Here is an 18,884-nt window from a genome sequence, read left to right as displayed (position 1 = left end):
TGAAAAAACCTCCCCTCGCAAATGTGATGAAGAGTATTATTATTATATTTTTTGCTATTATTATAATGGTTGCTATTATTATTATTATTATTATTATTATTATTATTATTATTATTATTATTATTATTATTATTATTATTATTATTGACATTACATGTCTTTAATAGGGAGGTGCTCAGAGAGCATGTTACATACCATCTATCGCACAGAGCCGTAAACTCTGATGCATTAGACACAAAGTCTCTACCGGACCCTGGGATTTGTAGTTTTTTATACCGACCAACTACGTCAGCGGAAGTAGTTTGAGCGGACGTGAGCGAGGTCACATTGGACCTGTGTTGTAATGTTTTGAGAAACATCATCGCTATGGAGGCAGTTAACGCAGGTATTGTACATTTCTGTCTGAAATACAGGACGTGCTTTTATCAACATGACGTTAGCCACGTACTTTACGTGACTGTTGAGCTGCTCTGTGTCGCACAGCTTCACTCAGCTCCGTGCATTCAGGACAAACTGCTGTGTTATCTGCAGAGGTAGCTAGCTAGGTAGCTTACATTCAAGAGGCTAGCTCTGTGCTCCTAACGTTGACAGGACGCTGTTCTGATTGTAATGAAGACTGAGATGACTCGTGTTTCTCATTCTAATGAACGTGTGTGCGGATTTAAACTGGGGCTCGTGGGTTCTCACTGTTTACATGTGTCTTTTCTTTCTGCCTCCTCAGAGGAGATGCACCTGAGGCACGTGGAGACAGACGTCCTGATCCCCAAGATGATGAGGGAGAAAGCCAAGGAGCTCTGTGTGGAGAAAGTTGAAGGTGCGTGTGTGTGTGTGTGAGGGAGGGAGGGAGAAAGTGAGGGAGTGCAAAGCTGACGCAGCATCTATCTCACAAGTCAAACTCATTCAGGAAAACACGACCATGGCCAGGCTTAGCTCAATTTTGAAGTCATCTTATCTGGATGCCCTCTTTTAAGCAGAGTGCAGTAAATCCGAATGGTTTCCCTTGTATAACTGGACTCATGAGTATGGAAACTCTAAATTACTTTTCAATCAATGTTTCCCGATCATCAGTCTTCTGAGATATTTTTTGTGAGACATAATTTCCATCACTAGATACTTTTTGTGAACATTCAAAATTAACTAAATACTGTATTCAAAATGTGAAAGTTAATCAGGGCTCTCTCTCTCTCTCTCTCTCTCTCTCTCTCTCTCTCTCTCTCTCTCTCTCTCTCTCTCTCAATAATAGACCTAAACAGACTATTTTCTGATCTTATATGGATCAGAGACGTATTTCCCATCATATATTGTATGATCAGGTTCGTCATGTAGAAGACACAAAGAAGATGATATCATCAGTGTAGTGATGTACTAACTTATGAGTCAGAATCTACAGCTTATTTAGATCAACCAGTCGTTCATAATCATATGGTATAAATTTAATTCTTGAGGACTTTGTCATGAAATGGTAAAACTGCGATGAACAAAAGTTAGTGTTGCCCGACTGGGGAATGAACGGTGCACACACAGGGTATGCATCACTCGGTCCGTGCTTTTCCTTTAGGTTTCAGCTTTCTTGTGAATCTTCTAAAGAGCTTCACACTCAACACTGTGGTTACTCTGGGTCCGGAGCAGTCCACCTGCCATGACATGGTTCGGTCCCTTTCCCGTCAGATTGTGCCATCGTAGCTGAGTTCCACTCGTATGAAAATCCTGTCATGTGCTTGCTGTAAATAGTCCGGGTGCCTCTCTGGCTTTGTTGTGTAGTTCCCTGTTGTGTTGAAATTGGATTTTCGTTTACAATAGACTATTTATTCATAATAATAACTTAGATGATGAGCCAACTTCATTTCAAGACAAATGTAAAAGATAATAATGTGATCATTTACTCACTTTTACTTTGTCTTGCTTAGAAAAATAAAACCCTGCACCAAAAGAAATTCAGACAGAGTTTTCAAATTTTTTAAAGCAAATCTTTATACGATAATATTTGTTGTTAATTATTGTGTAAAAATGGAGCTACCAAAGCCTTATTATCCCCAGTGTGAGTGAGCAATGGGTTAGCATGTCATTTCGAAATGAGAGGATTATTGATTTAGTCCCAAATTCAGACTTTTAATATTGTTTTGGAGATTAGAGATTTTAACTAATAACATTCCGTTGTTATTAGTTAAGCATCACAGAATACTGCCTCTTGCCAGTTGGGTTCATTTTTATGGTCTCAAGAGAAATAAGGAAGATTTTAGGAGCCTGGAAAATTCCAACTGTGTTTCAGATTATAAGACGATATGACATTACAATGATATTATTGTTCAACCTTTGTTTGGACTGCATTAAATAAATACTAAAAATAATAATAAAAGCCCTATTCACAATGCTTTATTTCTGAGAATGTGCGACTCCATAAGTCCCATTTAATGCATAAAAAAAGAAAGAAGATATGTATCCATATAATCACGTTATTTTAATCACTAAACTAAACATTCAATCTATAGCCATAAAAAAAATTAAACGTACCTGTCTGACAACACTGAAGAAGATCTATATTCGAGGCCTTGATGTTATTTCTTTTCAAATTTAAACTTGTGGTTGATGTTATTATACCTTCATAATTTTGTAGATCAATCCACAGTCTTTTTCTGTACAAGTGTATTTGCTCTGTCCCATTAAGTTTCTTTCAGGCTTCGTGTTCCTTTGCTTGACCTTTTCACTCGTTCTTTGACTGTTTCCTGCCGCTGCGAACACCGGCCTCTCGAGGCCACTTATTTTCTTCGAATCAAGGAGCAGGCCAATTGGCAGCACACCAGCAGCTGCTTGATCTGCATGGAAGTGGTGGCTGTAGCTCTGCTCACATGTGCACTGTCTGCTTCAGCAACACCTCAGCCCCTGACACTGACTGCGTTATGTGGTTTCTTGAAATCAGAAGCCAGTGTGTCATGCTCTTGCATAGGGGCGATGCAGATGCATGCCTGAGGTGGTGGGACATACAGTGGCTGTGCGGGCAGTGGAAACTCCCCTCGCAAGACTAGCTTCTCGTCCCACTCGTTTTCACACCTCCGTCCTCCGCCCTCCATCAGCTCATCCTGTATGTTTGTGTCGACACTGGGGTCCCAGTGTCTGATAGTGTCTTACAAAGAAAAGAAAAAAGAAATCTCTCTCTCTCTCTCTCTGTGCACCTATATGCCCGTGGTCCCCACACGGCTGTACAGTGAAGGCTTTGTTGTTGAAGCAAATACAGATACGAAAGATCCGGACCCATCTTTTCAGTTTTGATTTACCGGCCGTGATTCTTCTTTTTGTGCTGATGATTCATGTCGGGATTCTCACGTTTCACGTCTTTCAAAAACACTATTTGATCAACCCACACATATAATTAGTGGCCGCTTTCTGACTGACATCTACTCTTGTTGTAGCAAGACTTTGATTTGTAGAAGCTGGTTGTAAATTGGGTTCACTAAGTCTGTTTCTGGATCTCCAGACTCGAAATATAAAAAAGAATAACGAATAAAACACAAATTTAAAAAAAATGTCAAGGGAAAATGCTTTATCAGTTTCATTATCAATACATTTTTGATTGAATTTTTCTGAAATACACAAAATCACTCAGCATTATGACATATTCTGTTATATCTAATTATGTATTGCAGGTTCACACCTCAGGCCCCCAGCTTCTGCTTTGTTAAAACTGCCAAACTGCATTTCTCCATCTTTAAAAATGGCACACGAAACAGCCATCACTCTTGTGTTTAGAGGGGCCTATTGTGATATATTCTGATATAAAGCCAGTCTCATATTTTTGCCTTTGGTGTAGATGCGCTCCGAGAGGCAACTCCTCTGCAGCCTCTATTAGTACCATGGGACAGGGATGAGGCGTTCTTTGATTAGATTAGTCGCACTGTTGTGCTTCTCTAAATTGGTTTTGCTGTTGTCTTTTTTTCTTCACATCTACATTCTGATGAAAGTGTCTGTGTGATAACCATACTGATGGCACTGATGGAGGTAATTATGATGTCAGGTTTTAGCGAAGGGAACATGGGAGGGCAGTGGTTTTAATTAAAGACTCGAGCAAGAGCTTGCTAACAAGGTGAAGACTCAGAGTCTTCAGCACCTTGTTTACAATGAGGACCTCGTAGGTTTAATATGGAAAACGGCACCAGTCATAGCACAGTGTCTCTGATGCAGCCTTTCAGGAGGAGCTTTTGATTTGTATAAGTGACAATCACCATATTTGGTTTTCACTTAATTACCTCTGCAAAAGAGGTTATGTTGTCACCCCTGTGCGTTTGTTGATTGGTTGGTTTGTTTTGTTCGATGGCAAGCACGATTACACAAAAACAACTCAACAGATTTTCACAAAACTTGCTGGAAGGATGTGGAATGCATCCGAAACGAACTCATTCAATTTTTTTTCAGATCAGGGTCACATCCAGGAACTTCTTCTCACTCATTAACATTGCAAGATTGGGACTAATTTGTGGATTTTGATGAAAATAATCCAGTGCCATATTTAAATAATAGCTATGGGTGTGTGTAATTTGCTTGAATTTAAGGGGACTCTTGGGCCTTGGCATACAGTAGGAATGAGTCGACAGTGACTTTTAGTTTGTATAGGTATTTTATGTGTATTAGACTGCAGCCTGTATACAGGACAGTGACTGAGATGCACTGGAGGGGCCTGAGCTGTAATCTCTTTTAAACTGATTCTGGATGTGAATATGCAGAAGTAGGCAGTAGACAAGAGACAAGATTTTTACAAGGCTTAAAAACCTTTCTGATTTCTGTTTCTAGTTTGACCGATCACGTTGGAGCAGGCTTTGGTCGGCCGCACATTAACAGTCCATGTGGAGAGCAAAAGAAGCACGTTGACGAAATGCATCTGCTTTTTATTTATCTACACTCGTTTGCAGATAGCTTTAAATAGAAATCAGCCAAAATGTCCCTGGACCGAGAACACCGTCAAAAAGTGTCCTTGTGATAAAATAAACTAATGTATGAAGTCTTGATATTTGAGATATTTGCTGTCTACACTGACCGCACTAAAATATTAGCCATTGACCCCAGAGTCTGATTCATCGTCCGATTAGAGGCGATGGGTTCAGAGATGGCTGGACCTGCACCTAAGATTCAAGCTTTGTGAAATTGTATTTAAATTGATTTGTGTGTGTTATTTTTAACCAGCCATTTTGTACCTATATACCTGATAAAAAATGACAATCATATGCAGAATTTGTCCAGTGTCTAAAAGTCACAACTTCATACAATCGTTTGACTGCCAGCTTCTACTACACTCGTCTGATAATGTCGGGCCTGAGATTCCTGGAAATACTCCTTTTTCTGGCCGGGTTATTGTTAAGACCCCTTACCAACCCCAGGCCTCATTGGGGGCTGTGATCTGCGAAGCACAACCTATATTTAATTATTTGGGGCTGGATGAGGCGTGTATATATTTGCGGGCGGTGGGCTGACTGTTAAAGAGCCAGTGTGGAAAACAGGCCGACCACAGATACATGCACTTTGTGGCCAGTACCCATCAGTGAAGGAGGAAACATGGGTTTCAGGTTGATAAGAGGCTTGGCAACGTGTTCCATAACCAGGTTCCTTCTTGTGGTAGAGTGCAACTATTATGTGCATTTTGGTGTGCTATTGTTCATGTTGAAAACCACACACACGCCTGCACGCACACACTTTTTTTTTTTTTTTTGTGATAATTTCACTAATTTCTCCTCTATTCCTTGGTTTTGTCCCTCCAGCCTTCGGAAAATGCTGTAGAGAAACTGGTTTCTTCATGGTGTTTAAGTGTCGAGAGGAGAATTCAGCGCTGAAGGAATGTCTGACACAACAGTGAGTATTTTGCTGTTTCGCTCTGCATCACTTGCACACTTAAGTGACTCCCCATGTGTGATCCCACAAACACCTTGAGCTAAGGCTTACCCAGTCTCTCTCACCCTTGCTGACACACTAAACCTTTGCCCATGAAGTCTGTCGTCTCAAAATCATGTCGTCACCGTGATAATCAGACCAGGCCACATCCGCTCTTTAAAATAACCTCTGTTATGTCTGTCTTCCACCAGCTACAGGGACCCTGTGTTTTACGAGGAGTGTAAGCAGGAGTACATCCGAGAGAAACTGGAGTTTATAAGGACGGGGATCCCTACGAAGAACAGGAAACAAAAACTCCCAGTGAGCATGTAATGAACAACATGACACCCAAACAACTTCCCTCCTCCGTACCGAGGATACACGGCCATCTGACACACATGGGATCTGTAACTTAAGCTTCTGTGTGACTGCTACATAATCAATAACTATTTGTTATTTTCTGTATATTTGCAAAATGTTTTCCACAGATGGCTGCAACTTGTAGAATGATCTGCGTCACATGACTGAATCTGCATCATTTACATTAAATTTACCAAGGATCTTAGTGATTGATGACACTGCAGCACTCTGGCTTTGGAGGAATATATGCAGTTGTCCATAGATTGATGCAAACAATTTGGTAATTGTGGTAATGAGGAGTGTAGTATGTTTCCACTGCTTGGCTTCCCACATCCTCATGAACAGTAATATCAACATCCTGAACAAAAAGACACAAGTTCAGACGTGTACTGTGTTTGTTAAAGAGAAATAACTAAACAAAGCCGGTAAGAAAACTGTAAATTGCAACATTGTAAATATTCTGTGGCAGTAAAGTCTTTGTGAAATTAAACTATGATTCATCCATTTATTCATTCATTTTATTTCAGATAAAGTTTGACCATCTTCTGCAACATGTTATAAATATGAAATAATTTCTGATGAGTTAATTAACAGGTAACTTTTGTTTAAAAATGTCACCGGTAGAAGCACCTATTCAGGTTTCATTAATATAGATTATAAACTGTCCGGTTTCAATTCAGTGCATTCAAATAGGTGAATTTTTTCTGAACTTCTCAGTGTCGAACATTGGTAAAACCACACTGACGGAACAGTCTAGAGCTAAATTAACTTCTTAATTTAAATAAAGGATTTTCAAGGATCAGATCACTTTATTCAAAAAAGTTTTTTAATGAATGAGGATTAAAATCAAATTTGTTTCATGTTCTTTAACCATCATGATCCCTTTGCCTTATTGGGTCTTATTGTACTTTTATGTGAGGTCTCTTATATCTGCTGTGTTGTATCTATGTTATTCCAATGAACCAAAGATGTCACGGAGTAATGTGATATCGCTGTAATACACAGCAATAGGTTGTCTTTCTATTGTCTTCTTGCTGACAGCAGTTGAAATCCATTGAAGCTCTTGTTATTTTAAACAAGGCAGTTCAGTAGCCTTACTTGAAATAATGTGAAAAATTAAACTGTAAGTAGACATTTATCCTTTGAAGGTAGATTTTAATGTGATGGAAAAGCAGAATAAATTGACAAAAATATTTTTTTTTCAAATTGCTTGTGTGAAACAGTTTAAACCCATAAGGTATTAAATTCACAGGTTGTTTCAGCAGCAGTAGTCTTTAGATAGACAGTAGGAATTGATACTGTGATATGAGGTGTGAAGTAAATGTCTGAAAATATTGATGTAGACAGGAAGTCAGAGAAAGAATGCTATTGCTGGTTTCAACTGTAAAGTAGCTAGAAATGCCAAAGCCTACAGTTTATTAAATTGAACCACAGGAGATCCTTGCTAAAAATATGAATGGAGACACAGAGCAGCCTTACACGGTCACTTCCTTTTTCATTTTGTTTAATCGATCATATTTACAAACAGTCTGAAGTGCAGTAAATCTAAAATATAATTCGTATCTACTGTACATTGCATTTTGGTTTGCAAATCGTTTACAGAAGTATGAAACTACTGCTGTAAAATAACATTTTGTAAAAATTAAAAACAAAAAGACCACAGTTATCATGAAACAGAATGCAGAAGATGGGGGGAAAAAACGAAAATCTTATCCAGAGACCTCTGGGCCCTTTGTGCACCTATTTGTCAAGACACGGCTCATGTTTCTTCAGGCTCATGCGCTCATTGTCCTGCCACCATTGCAAACACCTCTGACACAGATCAGATGTCTTGGGAGTTGGGGAGAAAATAAATAAACAAACTAAAACCTATGGTCTGGAGTGCAACACTGCGTTTGGCAGAGTGGTTTAGATTTATACAGATATGCTCAATCTTCCTTCTGCTTATCTTGTATTCTACTTCTTTTAGTGCACTCATCATCTGACTTAAAAAAAAAAAGGCAACCAAAGAGTAATGACCATCTTAACACAACAACTTACCTTGTACTGCAAAACAAATGTGTCAAATAGTTCAACATCAGCATGGTACAGAGTTTAGATACATTTCCCATTGTTCAGAAATCTCCAAACATAATCAGGTTTCCAAAATACAGCAGAGTGTATGGATTCTATTCCATGAGTCCTTCAAAATAAAAGTCCCACAGGAAAAACACCCCACAATACACAGCCTTACATATACACGTCCCTTTACACTTGAGATGAAACGTCACAAATATTGTTTGATAGTAGTTATGAGAAGATTGAGTTTGTGATAACAGGCAGCTTTACAGAGTCTTGTGTTACATGTGAAATTACCTTGGGAATAATTAAACCTTTTTCTTGTGCCAGTGCAGATAGTGTTTAACTTCAGAGAGCAAGTCATCTTTAGTTAAGTATCATTTGCTACTCATTATGCAATCTTCTCAAATATCTCAATGCTATGATAATATGATTTGGTAAGCACGGATCGACTGACAGCCTACTTTGATAATGATCTTTAAGGACTGATATGAAAATAACGATCGAGAAAAAGAGTTTATTTGGTAGCAGTTAAAATTTGGATCAAAAATCAGTGATTATCCAACAGGTAGGTGTTCGTCTGTCTCCAGCACAGCACAGACACGAACAAACCCAAGTCCACAGACCTCAACGCTTTTTCCACTTAACCATGACACAGACATGGGACTAGGTTCCTTGTTTACTTTACAGCGATCAAATGTAAAAAGACCTGCATTTGAGTAAATGCAGTTTTACAAACTCTACTACTATGTGTCCAGCTGTGGCCCCTGGTGATCACTGGCCACTGTGAATGGAGAACGAGACCCTTTAAGCCCTATTGGGTTCATTATGACAGGATACAGATAACAGGCGGGCGAGAGATGCCCGCGCACTGATCTGCACACACAGGCACGCTCTGTTTGATGTGCGTACATAGACACACAGAAGTTCAATTGCTTGTATGCATGCTTGCGCACACTTATGCATGTGCATACAAGGACACTATACTCACAAAAAAAACTATTGATTCTACGGAGGGTCTGTCCTCGACTCTCCCTCTGCACGGTCAGGTATGTTCACCGATGCAGTGCGCACGGAAATCAATACGTCTACATAGTCTTGACCTCGAGAAGGCTTCCTCTGGCTTCAGTTAGTTCCCACAACTGGTCCAGCTCAGCCCAGAGGAGTGGTCTAATTAACTTAAGGCAGGTTAGGTGGTAGCTATGTGGCAGGGTTGCAGAGTCCATTCATTCATCCATTCATCAATTATCCATCCAGTTACAAACTATTTAATAATCACCTATTATCCCATCAAAGTCCCTCTCAATAGGGCTTGGCCCACTCAGTGTTTGGAGGGCTCCTGGGACTGCAGTTTCCCATTAAGGATGAGGAGTTGGATGCAGCTGAGTGTCCCTCCCAGAACACGGCATCACTGGGCTTGGGGGGACTGGGGAAGGACCTGGAGCTCTCATCTAGGGAAGCTTGGTTCAAGGGAGGCGGGGGAAGGCCAGCCGAGTTCCCAACCAGAGCCTCTCCCGAGCAGCTCTGGGAGGGCCAGGGCCCGTTGTACCAGCAGTCCTCCTTCAGGCTGTCTGGCAGCAGGGGGCCCAGCGGGCCACCACCAGGGAGGCAGGGGCGTCCAGAACACGAGGGGAGTGGGGGGGCACTAGGGGGACGAGGCACTGACACTCGAGGGACTGGGTGGTGGTTTTTTTCCACATCATCCAGACACTGGACTGGAACTGTTGAGCCAGCTGGAGAGGGACAGGAGGAAAGAGACAGAGTGAAGAGAAGAAGGAGGAAAACATGAGAAGAGAAAGGCAATAAAATGTCAGATATGGTTGAATGAACAGTGGCAAAAATATTAGTCTGCTGAGAATGTGATCACAAAGTTGATTTGGATAATTTCATGTAAGTAAGCTGCAGCATCAGTGGTAACATTTTCATCTTATTTTAAGAATAAATGTGCAGCTTGATGGAATTTACAGAAACTGTTGAGCCTTGGTGGAGACATGTGCTCTACTAAGTGCCATTTTAGTTTTTAATTTATACATTTTTGGTTGCAAAAAAACTTTGTCTTTCCTTTGACTTTTACTGCCTGTGTACTAATTATAATTATTCACTGGACTTGAACTTCTGCAATTTTTTTAAAAACTGAAAAAAAATTGCCCTATATTGTACCAATTACTGTTTACAGATGAATTAAGTTAAGGTAGCTGTGGAGAACAAAATCTAAAGTGCGCTTAAAGCTTTTTGACTCCAGACAAGATAACAGGCCCGACAGTATAATAACAGAGCAGTGAGGTACAATCTCAATCTCGGTTTAAAAAAGTAGCTTTTTTTCCATCCATGTTACTCTTCCATGAGAGCGCCTCTTGAGTCTAGCATTTGAATAAAAGTGATTCCAAAGGAGGGACATTACAAGAATACAGATGCACAATATGACTGAATAAATACACAGCTCCCCCTCTTCTCCCTTTCCTTGTCACCCACGCTTCCCTTATTTCTCTCTCCATCGGTTTCATCAAAGTTACAGGATTACCCTCTTATTCAGAGGAATAAATAGTCCAAGATTTATTTTCTTGCCATATTTCGTTCTAATTTTCACCTCCTGGTCTCCTCCTCTGACACACGGAGGGTTTCAGCGACAGAGGTAATCTGTTCCAGGGTAGAATACATCAGCACAGAAGGAGGGGGCGAGGTAGGACAGACCATTTCACAACATCCTTTATCAAAGTGTTTGAGTGCTAAGATAATATCTGCAGTCTCATCACACCCTTATACAAATTATAACAAGGAGCAGCAGAGGGAGAAATCTTCTCAGTTAGAACGTACTCTTTTATAAAAGCCTTCCCTTATGTGAGGTATAGTAAGTTAGCCACATTAGCTCATGTGTAGAGAAGCAAGGCTTTAATCCATAAATCTGACCTAACCTCACAATCAGATTTTTTAACAAATCTGTTACAGTTGTTGTCCATGAAAAACAATATGTATAAAGCATTTCCCAAAAATTTTATGAGTCCAAGATTTGTGGCTTTTTAATAAAACTCAAACATAATAGCAAAACGTGACGGTCGAAAGAAAAATATCAGAGCCCCACAGCCCCAATATCAGCACTTTTATTGCTATATTTATTTTACCTCTTTAGATTTACTGTGGGTTACACCTACACATGGCCTTAAAAATATAAAATTATAAGCAAGCTTTAAAAGAAGAAATATGGTTTTAAACAGGAATATATATACAAGAGAAAATATTTGATAAAATGGGACAGATATTTAAAAGGGGAAATTATTTAAACAAAGGCAAATAGTTAGCTGTGTTTTAAAGATAAAAGTATGATTACTTTAATTAACTTAATATGGAAGAAACCAGACATTTAAAGATTATTATCACTCCCTGTATGTGTGTTTTAACCTGTGATAAATTGGCCCTTACCTTGTCTTATCTCGCCGATCAACGGCCTGAGTTTCCTGATCAGGCCTGATTGGTGCTTCAGCTCCAGGCGGAGACGAGTGACCTCACAGTGCATCTCCTGGCACATCTGCTGCATGCCCCTCTCACTGCGGATCAACACATTATTTGATTTACAAATTATATTTACAAGATTCCAGCTTTTCTACAAAGCCTGTGTTGTTAGAAGCGTCCATCTGTCGGACTGAGAACCATAGTTTGGCATGAAGTAGCGCATAGTTATCATTAGTTCAGTCATTAAACTAAAGCAATGCTCATTTTCACCTGTTTGCTGCGATTACAAGATGTAAAACTGTCACGTAAGACATAATTTTGGTCCAAAGTAGCAGAATGTATAATTATAGAAGCCTGATCTATTTACCAAATTACAAAAAAATCCTGGAGGGGCTTGTTAAAAGACTAGGCAGGATGGTTTGTTTCTGTATTTCACACAGTTGCTAACTGTGCTCAACGAGTCACAGATGAGCTTCACCGATTTTTAGCATATTCACTCAAGCGTTAAGTTCACATTTTACAACATTACAATTTTTTAAGTATGAAGCGCCAATTAAAAACCTATCCACACCTCAGGTAACAAAACATCTCATCAACACTTTAGAGTCTTAACTTCAACCACCAGCCAGAAACATAACAAATAAATAACACAACTCTTTTTGAAGACACAACCTTAATGCACCATGAGCAGAAGCTTCTTCCTGAAATCTAAGCCAGTGCTAATGACAGTAAAGAGAGTGATTTCATCTGCTGTCGAGCTCCTACACACTGGAGGGCAAATTTTAACTATTTCTAATGGACACAGGTTAAAGGGGTTTAACTGGTCCTGATCATCATCAAGGCTCGGCTGCGTCATAAGATGTTGTGCAGGCAGGAGTTCAAATGTATTAAGCTGCACCCTCCTCTAGTGGCCAAAGACGACAACTACATCCCACAGTGAACACAGGAGCAGAGAGGAGAAACTAAATTCCCATCTTTTTTTGTGCTGTAAACTAATTAAAAATTAAGCTCAAACTTGCTCCTCGTGTTGATGCTTATATTCTTCATAAGGAACATTATGGTGTTTTTTCTAGCCAAGACATTCCCAAAACAAACATTACCTTGCATTACACTTTGCGTCGCAAGTCATGTCCAAGTCTGGTCCATTCAGGCCTTGGGGTTCCTCCTAAAACAGAGGGAAGTTATGTGAAACATTTCCGTCAGGGTTTGGTTGTTCGTTGGCAGGATTACACAAAACCTACTCAACCAATTTCCATCTCTAACATTGTGAGATCAGGTATTTTTCAACATTTTCATTGATTTCTCAGATAATAATTCATGGATCTGGGTGAAAGAAATCTGTTATGTTAAGGGGAATGATATTTATGAGTGTATGACATTTGATCCAAATAACTATCTGGATCTAGTGTATTGAAATGTTGTTTCTTTAGCGGACTGTTGGGCGTTGGCAGAGGTTTGCACTGCATCAAACGCCATTTTACTGTAAGTACGTTTCCATTATCATTTCTTAGAACTAAACCTAAGACTCCTCTGTTCCCCTTCAAGCCATCCTCCTGTTTGTGTTTTCTTTTCTTTCATCGTTCGCAATGAACTTTTCCTGCAGTTTTGTTGCCATCCTTCCTCTTTTCTTCTTCTCAGAACTTCTTGTGTCACTCTGTCTCCCTCTCTGCCCTAACACCTCGCCTCCACTGTTTTGCTCTCTTCTTGTTACGCCACTCTCCGAGGCTACCTCTTTTACACTGTCCTCTTCAGATCTCCTTCTCTCTGTCTCCTTCTTTGTCCTGATCCTGGCTCTTTGCTCTACAGCTTACTCACCCCACTTCTCCCCACCAGTCTGCTGTTTTCCAGTGTCACTCTCTCCAGCTCCTCCTGCAGTTTATGGATCTTCAGCTCGGTGCTGACCTGGTCCACCTGCCAGTAGTCTTGAGGGCTGTTCAGGCTCTTCATCACTGCCCACACACAAAGTACAAGAGGGTGAATAGTCATTGTTAGCAAGTGAGGAAATGATTCAACTAATTATTTTTAATTGAACTTTTGAACTTGAAATGCTTAAGTGTGAATGCCTCCTATTGGTACAGAAGAGTTACCATCATTGTTTCATTAATAGCAATCTCTGAGCCTATTGGCTATTTTCTGATGAGGAATAAGCCTCTGGGGGCAACACCCAACAATTTGGGGCTTTCCGTGAGGACATCGGATATCTGGGCCATCTCTTCAATTTACCGTAACAGAAAGACTAGTTTCTTTTATCTCATAAGTTAGATAGATTCTCTTTGTGGTTGTTTTAGGTCCAGACACATTGTCACACAAATGTATTACATAAATGAAAGTGCCTCTTGTGTTATGGTCCCTTTAAGAGTTAGGGTTATATTAGTGGATTATATACCTGGATTATTTCTAGTGGCGCAAAAATTTGTAAACATATCTTTTGCAGACGGGTTTTACTAAGTTCTGCTCAGCTGTTATACACAGTACAAAGCAGACGGGTGTGCTCCACCTGTACCTTGGCTGGTCTCCATCTCTGTCCTCAGCTGAAGCAGTTCCAACTCTTTGGCCTGCAGCTGCTCCGTAAACAACCTGTCAGTCTCGCTCTTCTCCTTTTTCTGACACAGAAAGAGAGGAGGGAGTGATGGGGGAGTCAGCATTCACAGCAATGGAGGGAACTCTCCCAAGTAAGATCAGTGCACCCATGCTGTATTTGGGGAATGTTATCAAATGCTTGTCGGTTCTAGTTCAGTTTTGAATTACGGAAGAACACATTACAAGACCCAGTCCCTTTATTTGCCTTAGACTTAAAACACTTGCATTGTTTCCAGGGCTTCAACATACACAATCTCTGAATCAGGATCTAGTGTCAGTTTGAGGAAGGTTAGTTGATCATTAGACGCACCAGTTTGTTAAGCTCCAGCTGCAGGTCTTCCTTCTCTATATAGATACCTCTGTAAGCACTGAAAGCCTTGTTCACGTACTGGGGACCCTCTGATGGAGGCGCATCTGGCCTGAAGAGCTACAGGGGCGATAGAGGAAACACAGAAGAGCAGTGAAGAACTGAAATCAATTTTCATATATTTTTTAAAGTCTGTGGTAGGAAGTTACTTTCCTCCAACCACATCCTCGCTCGATTATGCTGCAGCAGATAAAACTAAAACTGATAGAGATTAGGAGAAGCTTTTATGCCAGCATGTAGTGCCGATTTTTCTCTTTAGCAGACCATCTGTATTCAGACAGTTTCTGTTTTTATGTCTCTCTCTGCATTGTAATGGATCCTGTTTTTTATCTCCAATCTCAGGAGCCTTTGCTGCAGTTTGTAGGGCTCCAACTCATTGTTTGGCAACACTATGCTTTTCCAGACCTCTTCTCTGTTTTTAGACAGAGCAGATTTATTTCTCATTGTTTTATAGCTTTAACTGTAGGCCAACAATGTTAATGATGCTGGCGTGCACACTCTACCACAGGCAAGTGCTTTGCAGTGAAATTTTGAATTTGATGACTTTTCCCAAACTTTCTTTGAGTATTCTTGTTTTTGTCCAGAGTTCTGACATCCAGAAAAATGGAAAAACAGTCTTCATTCAGTTCTGTCTCCAACTTAAACTTCATAAACCTCTCGCTGTTTAGCCATCTGGATGAGCAGTATGTTCTTTTACACCACTGTCCTTATGCCATCTCTCTCTTCTGCCTATCTTTTCCTTCTCTTTCCCTCAATCACCAATTCCAGCTCATTTCGCATCTATACCTTATCCTCCAGCTGCTTAACCCTCTTCCTCAGCAGGGTGTTCTCTCGCTCTGTGTCTCTCAGCCTCTTCTTGATGTCCTCATAGGCTGTGACCAGGGCGAAGTGGGAAGCAACAGATTCGTCGCCAGCACACACCGACACGGGGCTCTCGCCAGCGGTGGTGAAGGCTGTTTCGTGTTTAAGAATACAGATGTCATCATCCACTGCCAGAGGCTCCATGCTTGCACAGGCCGACGCTTCGGCAGACAGAAGACCTGGGGATGACATTAGAGTTTCATTAGCAAAATTATTAATTTCCTTTCTGTTTTTATGGAAAAGACAAAACAAAGACTGCTTACTAAAAAGAAACATTAGTTGATTGTGCTTAAGTAAGAACGTTCTCTCCTAAAGCATGAAGCGAACAAAATGCTTGTTAAACAATTGATCTGCACATCTATTCGAAAATGATGCTCTTGTTTTGCCCCAATATTTTAACTTTACATAGTTGATGCTTTGGGTTACCATAGGTTGTGAGATGACTATTTCTTCACACAAACCATTGCTGCAGGAACTGTACACATCAGACATTTGGACAAGAGCTATCTGGAATTAAATGTTTAAACAAAACACTTCAAGCTTAAAAAGAGTGTAACGCTTTTTAAAAACATGATAAAGTACCAAAAGTATTTTTGGCTGCTCAAATGTTTGTCCAGTAGGTGCGTTTTGTATGAGCTTTACTTCACGCAGGAGTTCAGGAAAGGTCTGCAGTCGACTGTTGATATGACCACAGTGACTGGGATGGGTTTCATTCAGCCCTGTATGTTAGACACTGTCTTTTCTCATGAATGTTTTAAATGTGGTTTTTGGATGTGCTCTGCTACTCGTGGCATCTATTGCACTTCTGTCGGTCCTGGGACAGGGATCCATCACTCTCAGGGTAACAGACAGAGGCTGTCAGAGGACGTACAAGTTGTTAGGCCCTATGAGGTAACCATGACCTGTGTATACAGGCTAGTCAAATTGTGGATGAGCTGAGTATCACCATCATCAAACCAGCCTTACAATAAATGGTCAAAGGTTTACTCAAGCTCCACCAAACTTTAGTTGTATGGCCTATTAAAACAGTCTATTCCACAAAACCTTAACATGTATAAACGTGAGCAAACCTCTACATTTATTGCAGACACAATCACATATTGGTAAAAAGGGAGGGAGTTGTGATCGATGTCATGTTAGTATGAGGCTATATGAGATATGTACAGCTGCTGTTTAAAAACAGATCTAAACTTGGATTGTGCTCAGGTACCCACACTGGCCTGTTGATACAGGAGGTGACTGAGCCGATTGACTACCAGCAAGAATATCAGCAGTCCAGACCATCTAACTGGGAGAGAGGTTACCTGTTACCTCAGAGCAGCTAATGCTACATGGTGATGATGTCAGCTGGCCGTGATGCAGCAAACACCGAGGAGCCAAGTTGTTCACACTAGAGGCCGAAGCTCTTACTGGAGTTGAGCCTCAGCAGGACACACTGACTGGGCTGCTGGATCAACACCACGAATAGAAACCAATAGAAACATGGCTGACTCATGAGGAGGACTTCAGACAGTGACTCCAGCAAGTGCCCCCTCAAAACGAAAGTGATGCTGAGTGCCAACACAGGACACGAAGAGCAACGCCATGTTGTTAGATTTAACTGGATACAGCAGGAGAGCTAAAGGCTATCATGCTAACCACGACATCAACCGAGAGATCGTGTTCAGTTACAGCCACAGAGAAGCGAAGACATGTAAACAATCACCCAGGCTCGTTTGCATACGATGCTATAACGTTGTGCTGTTAGCTTCCATGAGCTGTGTTGACAGCCGACAAAACACAATGAGAGACGGTTATAAAATAAGCTACGGAATAAAAGCAAAACACAAACCCACCAGGCAGTGATCTAAGCCAACGTGGAGTCGATACCTGACGTGACAGGGATCAAAGCGCTCGATCTGTTATGATGATAGCAGGTAGCTAGCAGCTCCTAGCTAGCGTCGCCTGGCTATCTGTGGCTAGCTGAGGCAGAAGCAGTCGGTTGTTTTCGCCTCTGGACTCGCACTAACCGTGAGAGACGCTGTCCTCAGTAAGGTGCCGCTGGACCACACGGGGTTGTCATCGATCGTGGACAAGAGGAGACCTGTTTCCCGTAAACAAACAAAGAGAGGAGGCTGGACACTGTCAGAACTGACAGGTGAGGAAACAAAAACTTCCGGGAGTCACTGACTCGGCTGCTGGAGCCCCTTTCAAAATAAAGTGCGAAGGAACTCGGAAGGAAGCTCGGTGGTGAACTGGACTGTGAAAGGTGAGGAAAACATGTACATTCATTAGATTTAGTTTTACAATCTACTGAAGAGGACGTTAAGTTTGATTAAGACTACTGAAATAAAAAACATCTTGTTACATTATAATGAGCATTAGATAACTATTCGAACTTCACACAAGCTATGTAAGGAAAACATCAAGAAGCGACCAGTAAGTACAGACAAAATTCAAATATGATATAATAGAAGAAATAAAAACACCCCATTTCCCTGAATAAAGTTGACCATGGAGTGCTATTGGCTATTTCAGACTTGACAACTTGCTAAGTTGTCATTCCACAGTCGTACACACACAAATATATATTTTAATCTATTTCTCATCGACAGAACATTCAATTGAAAGGATTATTTTAATGCCTGAACTCAGTTTTTGGCCATTTTATATGTTGACCTGGGACATTTGATTGTTTTTTGTTTTATTTTCTGCTATCTACTTAGCTAGCTAACACTAGCTAACCAAACTAGCTAATTACCTATAGCACAACAGCTGAACTAATTGGCTATTTCAGATTTGACAACTTGCTAAGTTGTCATTCCACAGTCGTACACGCACAAATATATATTTTAATCCACTTCTCATCGACAGAACATTCAATTGAAAGGATTATTTTAATGCCTGAACTCAGTTTTTGGCCATTTGTATGTTGACCTGGGACTTTTTGACTGTTTTTTGTTTTATTTTCTGCTATCTACTTAGCTAGCTAACACTAGCTAACCAAACTAGCTAATTACCTTTAGCACAACAGCTGAACTAATTTGCTATTTCAGACTTGACAACTTGCTAAGATGTCATTCCACAGTCGTACACTCACAAATATATATTTTAATCCACTTCTCATCGACAGAACATTCAATTGAAAGGATTATTTTAATGCCTGAACTCAGTTTTTGGCCATTTGTATGTTGACCTGGGACATTTGATTGTACTTGTTTTATTTTCTGCTATCTACATGGCTAGCTAACACTAGCTAACCAAACTAGCTAATTACCTTTAGCCCAAAAGCTGAACTAATTGGCTATTTCAGACTTGACAACTTGCTAAGTTGTCATTCCACAGTCGTACACTCACAAATATATATTTTAATCCACTT

At 40.4% G+C, this 18,884-nt stretch overlaps 2 protein-coding genes across 3 annotated transcripts; one reads left to right on the top strand and one right to left on the bottom strand.

Moving 5' to 3' along the window:
• The first annotated feature begins 303 nt into the window (after positions 1–303).
• cmc1 (C-x(9)-C motif containing 1) lies at positions 304–6,703 on the top strand. Its single transcript, XM_061081184.1, has 4 exons — positions 304–385; positions 722–814; positions 5,745–5,835; positions 6,066–6,703. The coding sequence occupies exons 1-4, from the start codon at positions 367–369 to the stop codon at positions 6,184–6,186; spliced, it is 324 nt and encodes a 107-aa protein (XP_060937167.1). The 5' UTR covers positions 304–366; the 3' UTR covers positions 6,187–6,703.
• Positions 6,704–8,773: 2,070 nt separating this feature from the next.
• Positions 8,774–17,676, bottom strand: azi2 (5-azacytidine induced 2). 2 transcript variants are annotated; one of them, XM_061080942.1, is made up of 8 exons: positions 17,536–17,676; positions 15,452–15,705; positions 14,609–14,725; positions 14,222–14,321; positions 13,534–13,667; positions 12,819–12,883; positions 11,689–11,813; positions 8,774–10,004 (listed from the first exon to the last, which is right to left on the bottom strand). In XM_061080942.1, the coding sequence occupies exons 2-8, from the start codon at positions 15,668–15,670 to the stop codon at positions 9,574–9,576; spliced, it is 1,191 nt and encodes a 396-aa protein (XP_060936925.1). In that variant the 5' UTR covers positions 15,671–15,705; positions 17,536–17,676; the 3' UTR covers positions 8,774–9,573. The 2 variants fall into 2 exon arrangements, with proteins under 2 accessions (XP_060936925.1, XP_060936926.1); XM_061080943.1 differs by lacking the exon at positions 17,536–17,676 and adding an exon at positions 17,362–17,510.
• Between the last annotated feature and the right edge of the window lie 1,208 nt (positions 17,677–18,884).

This window comes from Limanda limanda, chromosome 11 (assembly GCF_963576545.1).
Source record: "Limanda limanda chromosome 11, fLimLim1.1, whole genome shotgun sequence".
Taxonomy (NCBI): domain Eukaryota; kingdom Metazoa; phylum Chordata; class Actinopteri; order Pleuronectiformes; family Pleuronectidae; genus Limanda; species Limanda limanda.
This window is presented reverse-complemented; position numbering and strand designations above follow the sequence as displayed.

What these genes read in the sequence shown, in the direction of transcription:
- azi2 (XM_061080942.1), bottom strand. Translation starts at nt 15,670, where the DNA reads ATGGAGCCTCTGGCAGTGGATGATGACATCTGTATTCTTAAACACGAA. An exon ending in AGAGATGGAGACCAGCCAAG is followed by an intron (nt 13,668 to 14,221) that starts GTACAGGTGGAG and finishes GTGTGTGGGCAG; the next exon opens with TGATGAAGAGCCTGAACAGC. An exon ending in GACTGGTGGGGAGAAGTGGG is followed by an intron (nt 12,884 to 13,533) that starts GTGAGTAAGCTG and finishes CCTCTGTTTTAG; the next exon opens with GAGGAACCCCAAGGCCTGAA.
- cmc1 (XM_061081184.1), top strand. An exon ending in CTGTGTGGAGAAAGTTGAAG is followed by an intron (nt 815 to 5,744) that starts GTGCGTGTGTGT and finishes TTGTCCCTCCAG; the next exon opens with CCTTCGGAAAATGCTGTAGA. An exon ending in AAGGAATGTCTGACACAACA is followed by an intron (nt 5,836 to 6,065) that starts GTGAGTATTTTG and finishes GTCTTCCACCAG; the next exon opens with CTACAGGGACCCTGTGTTTT.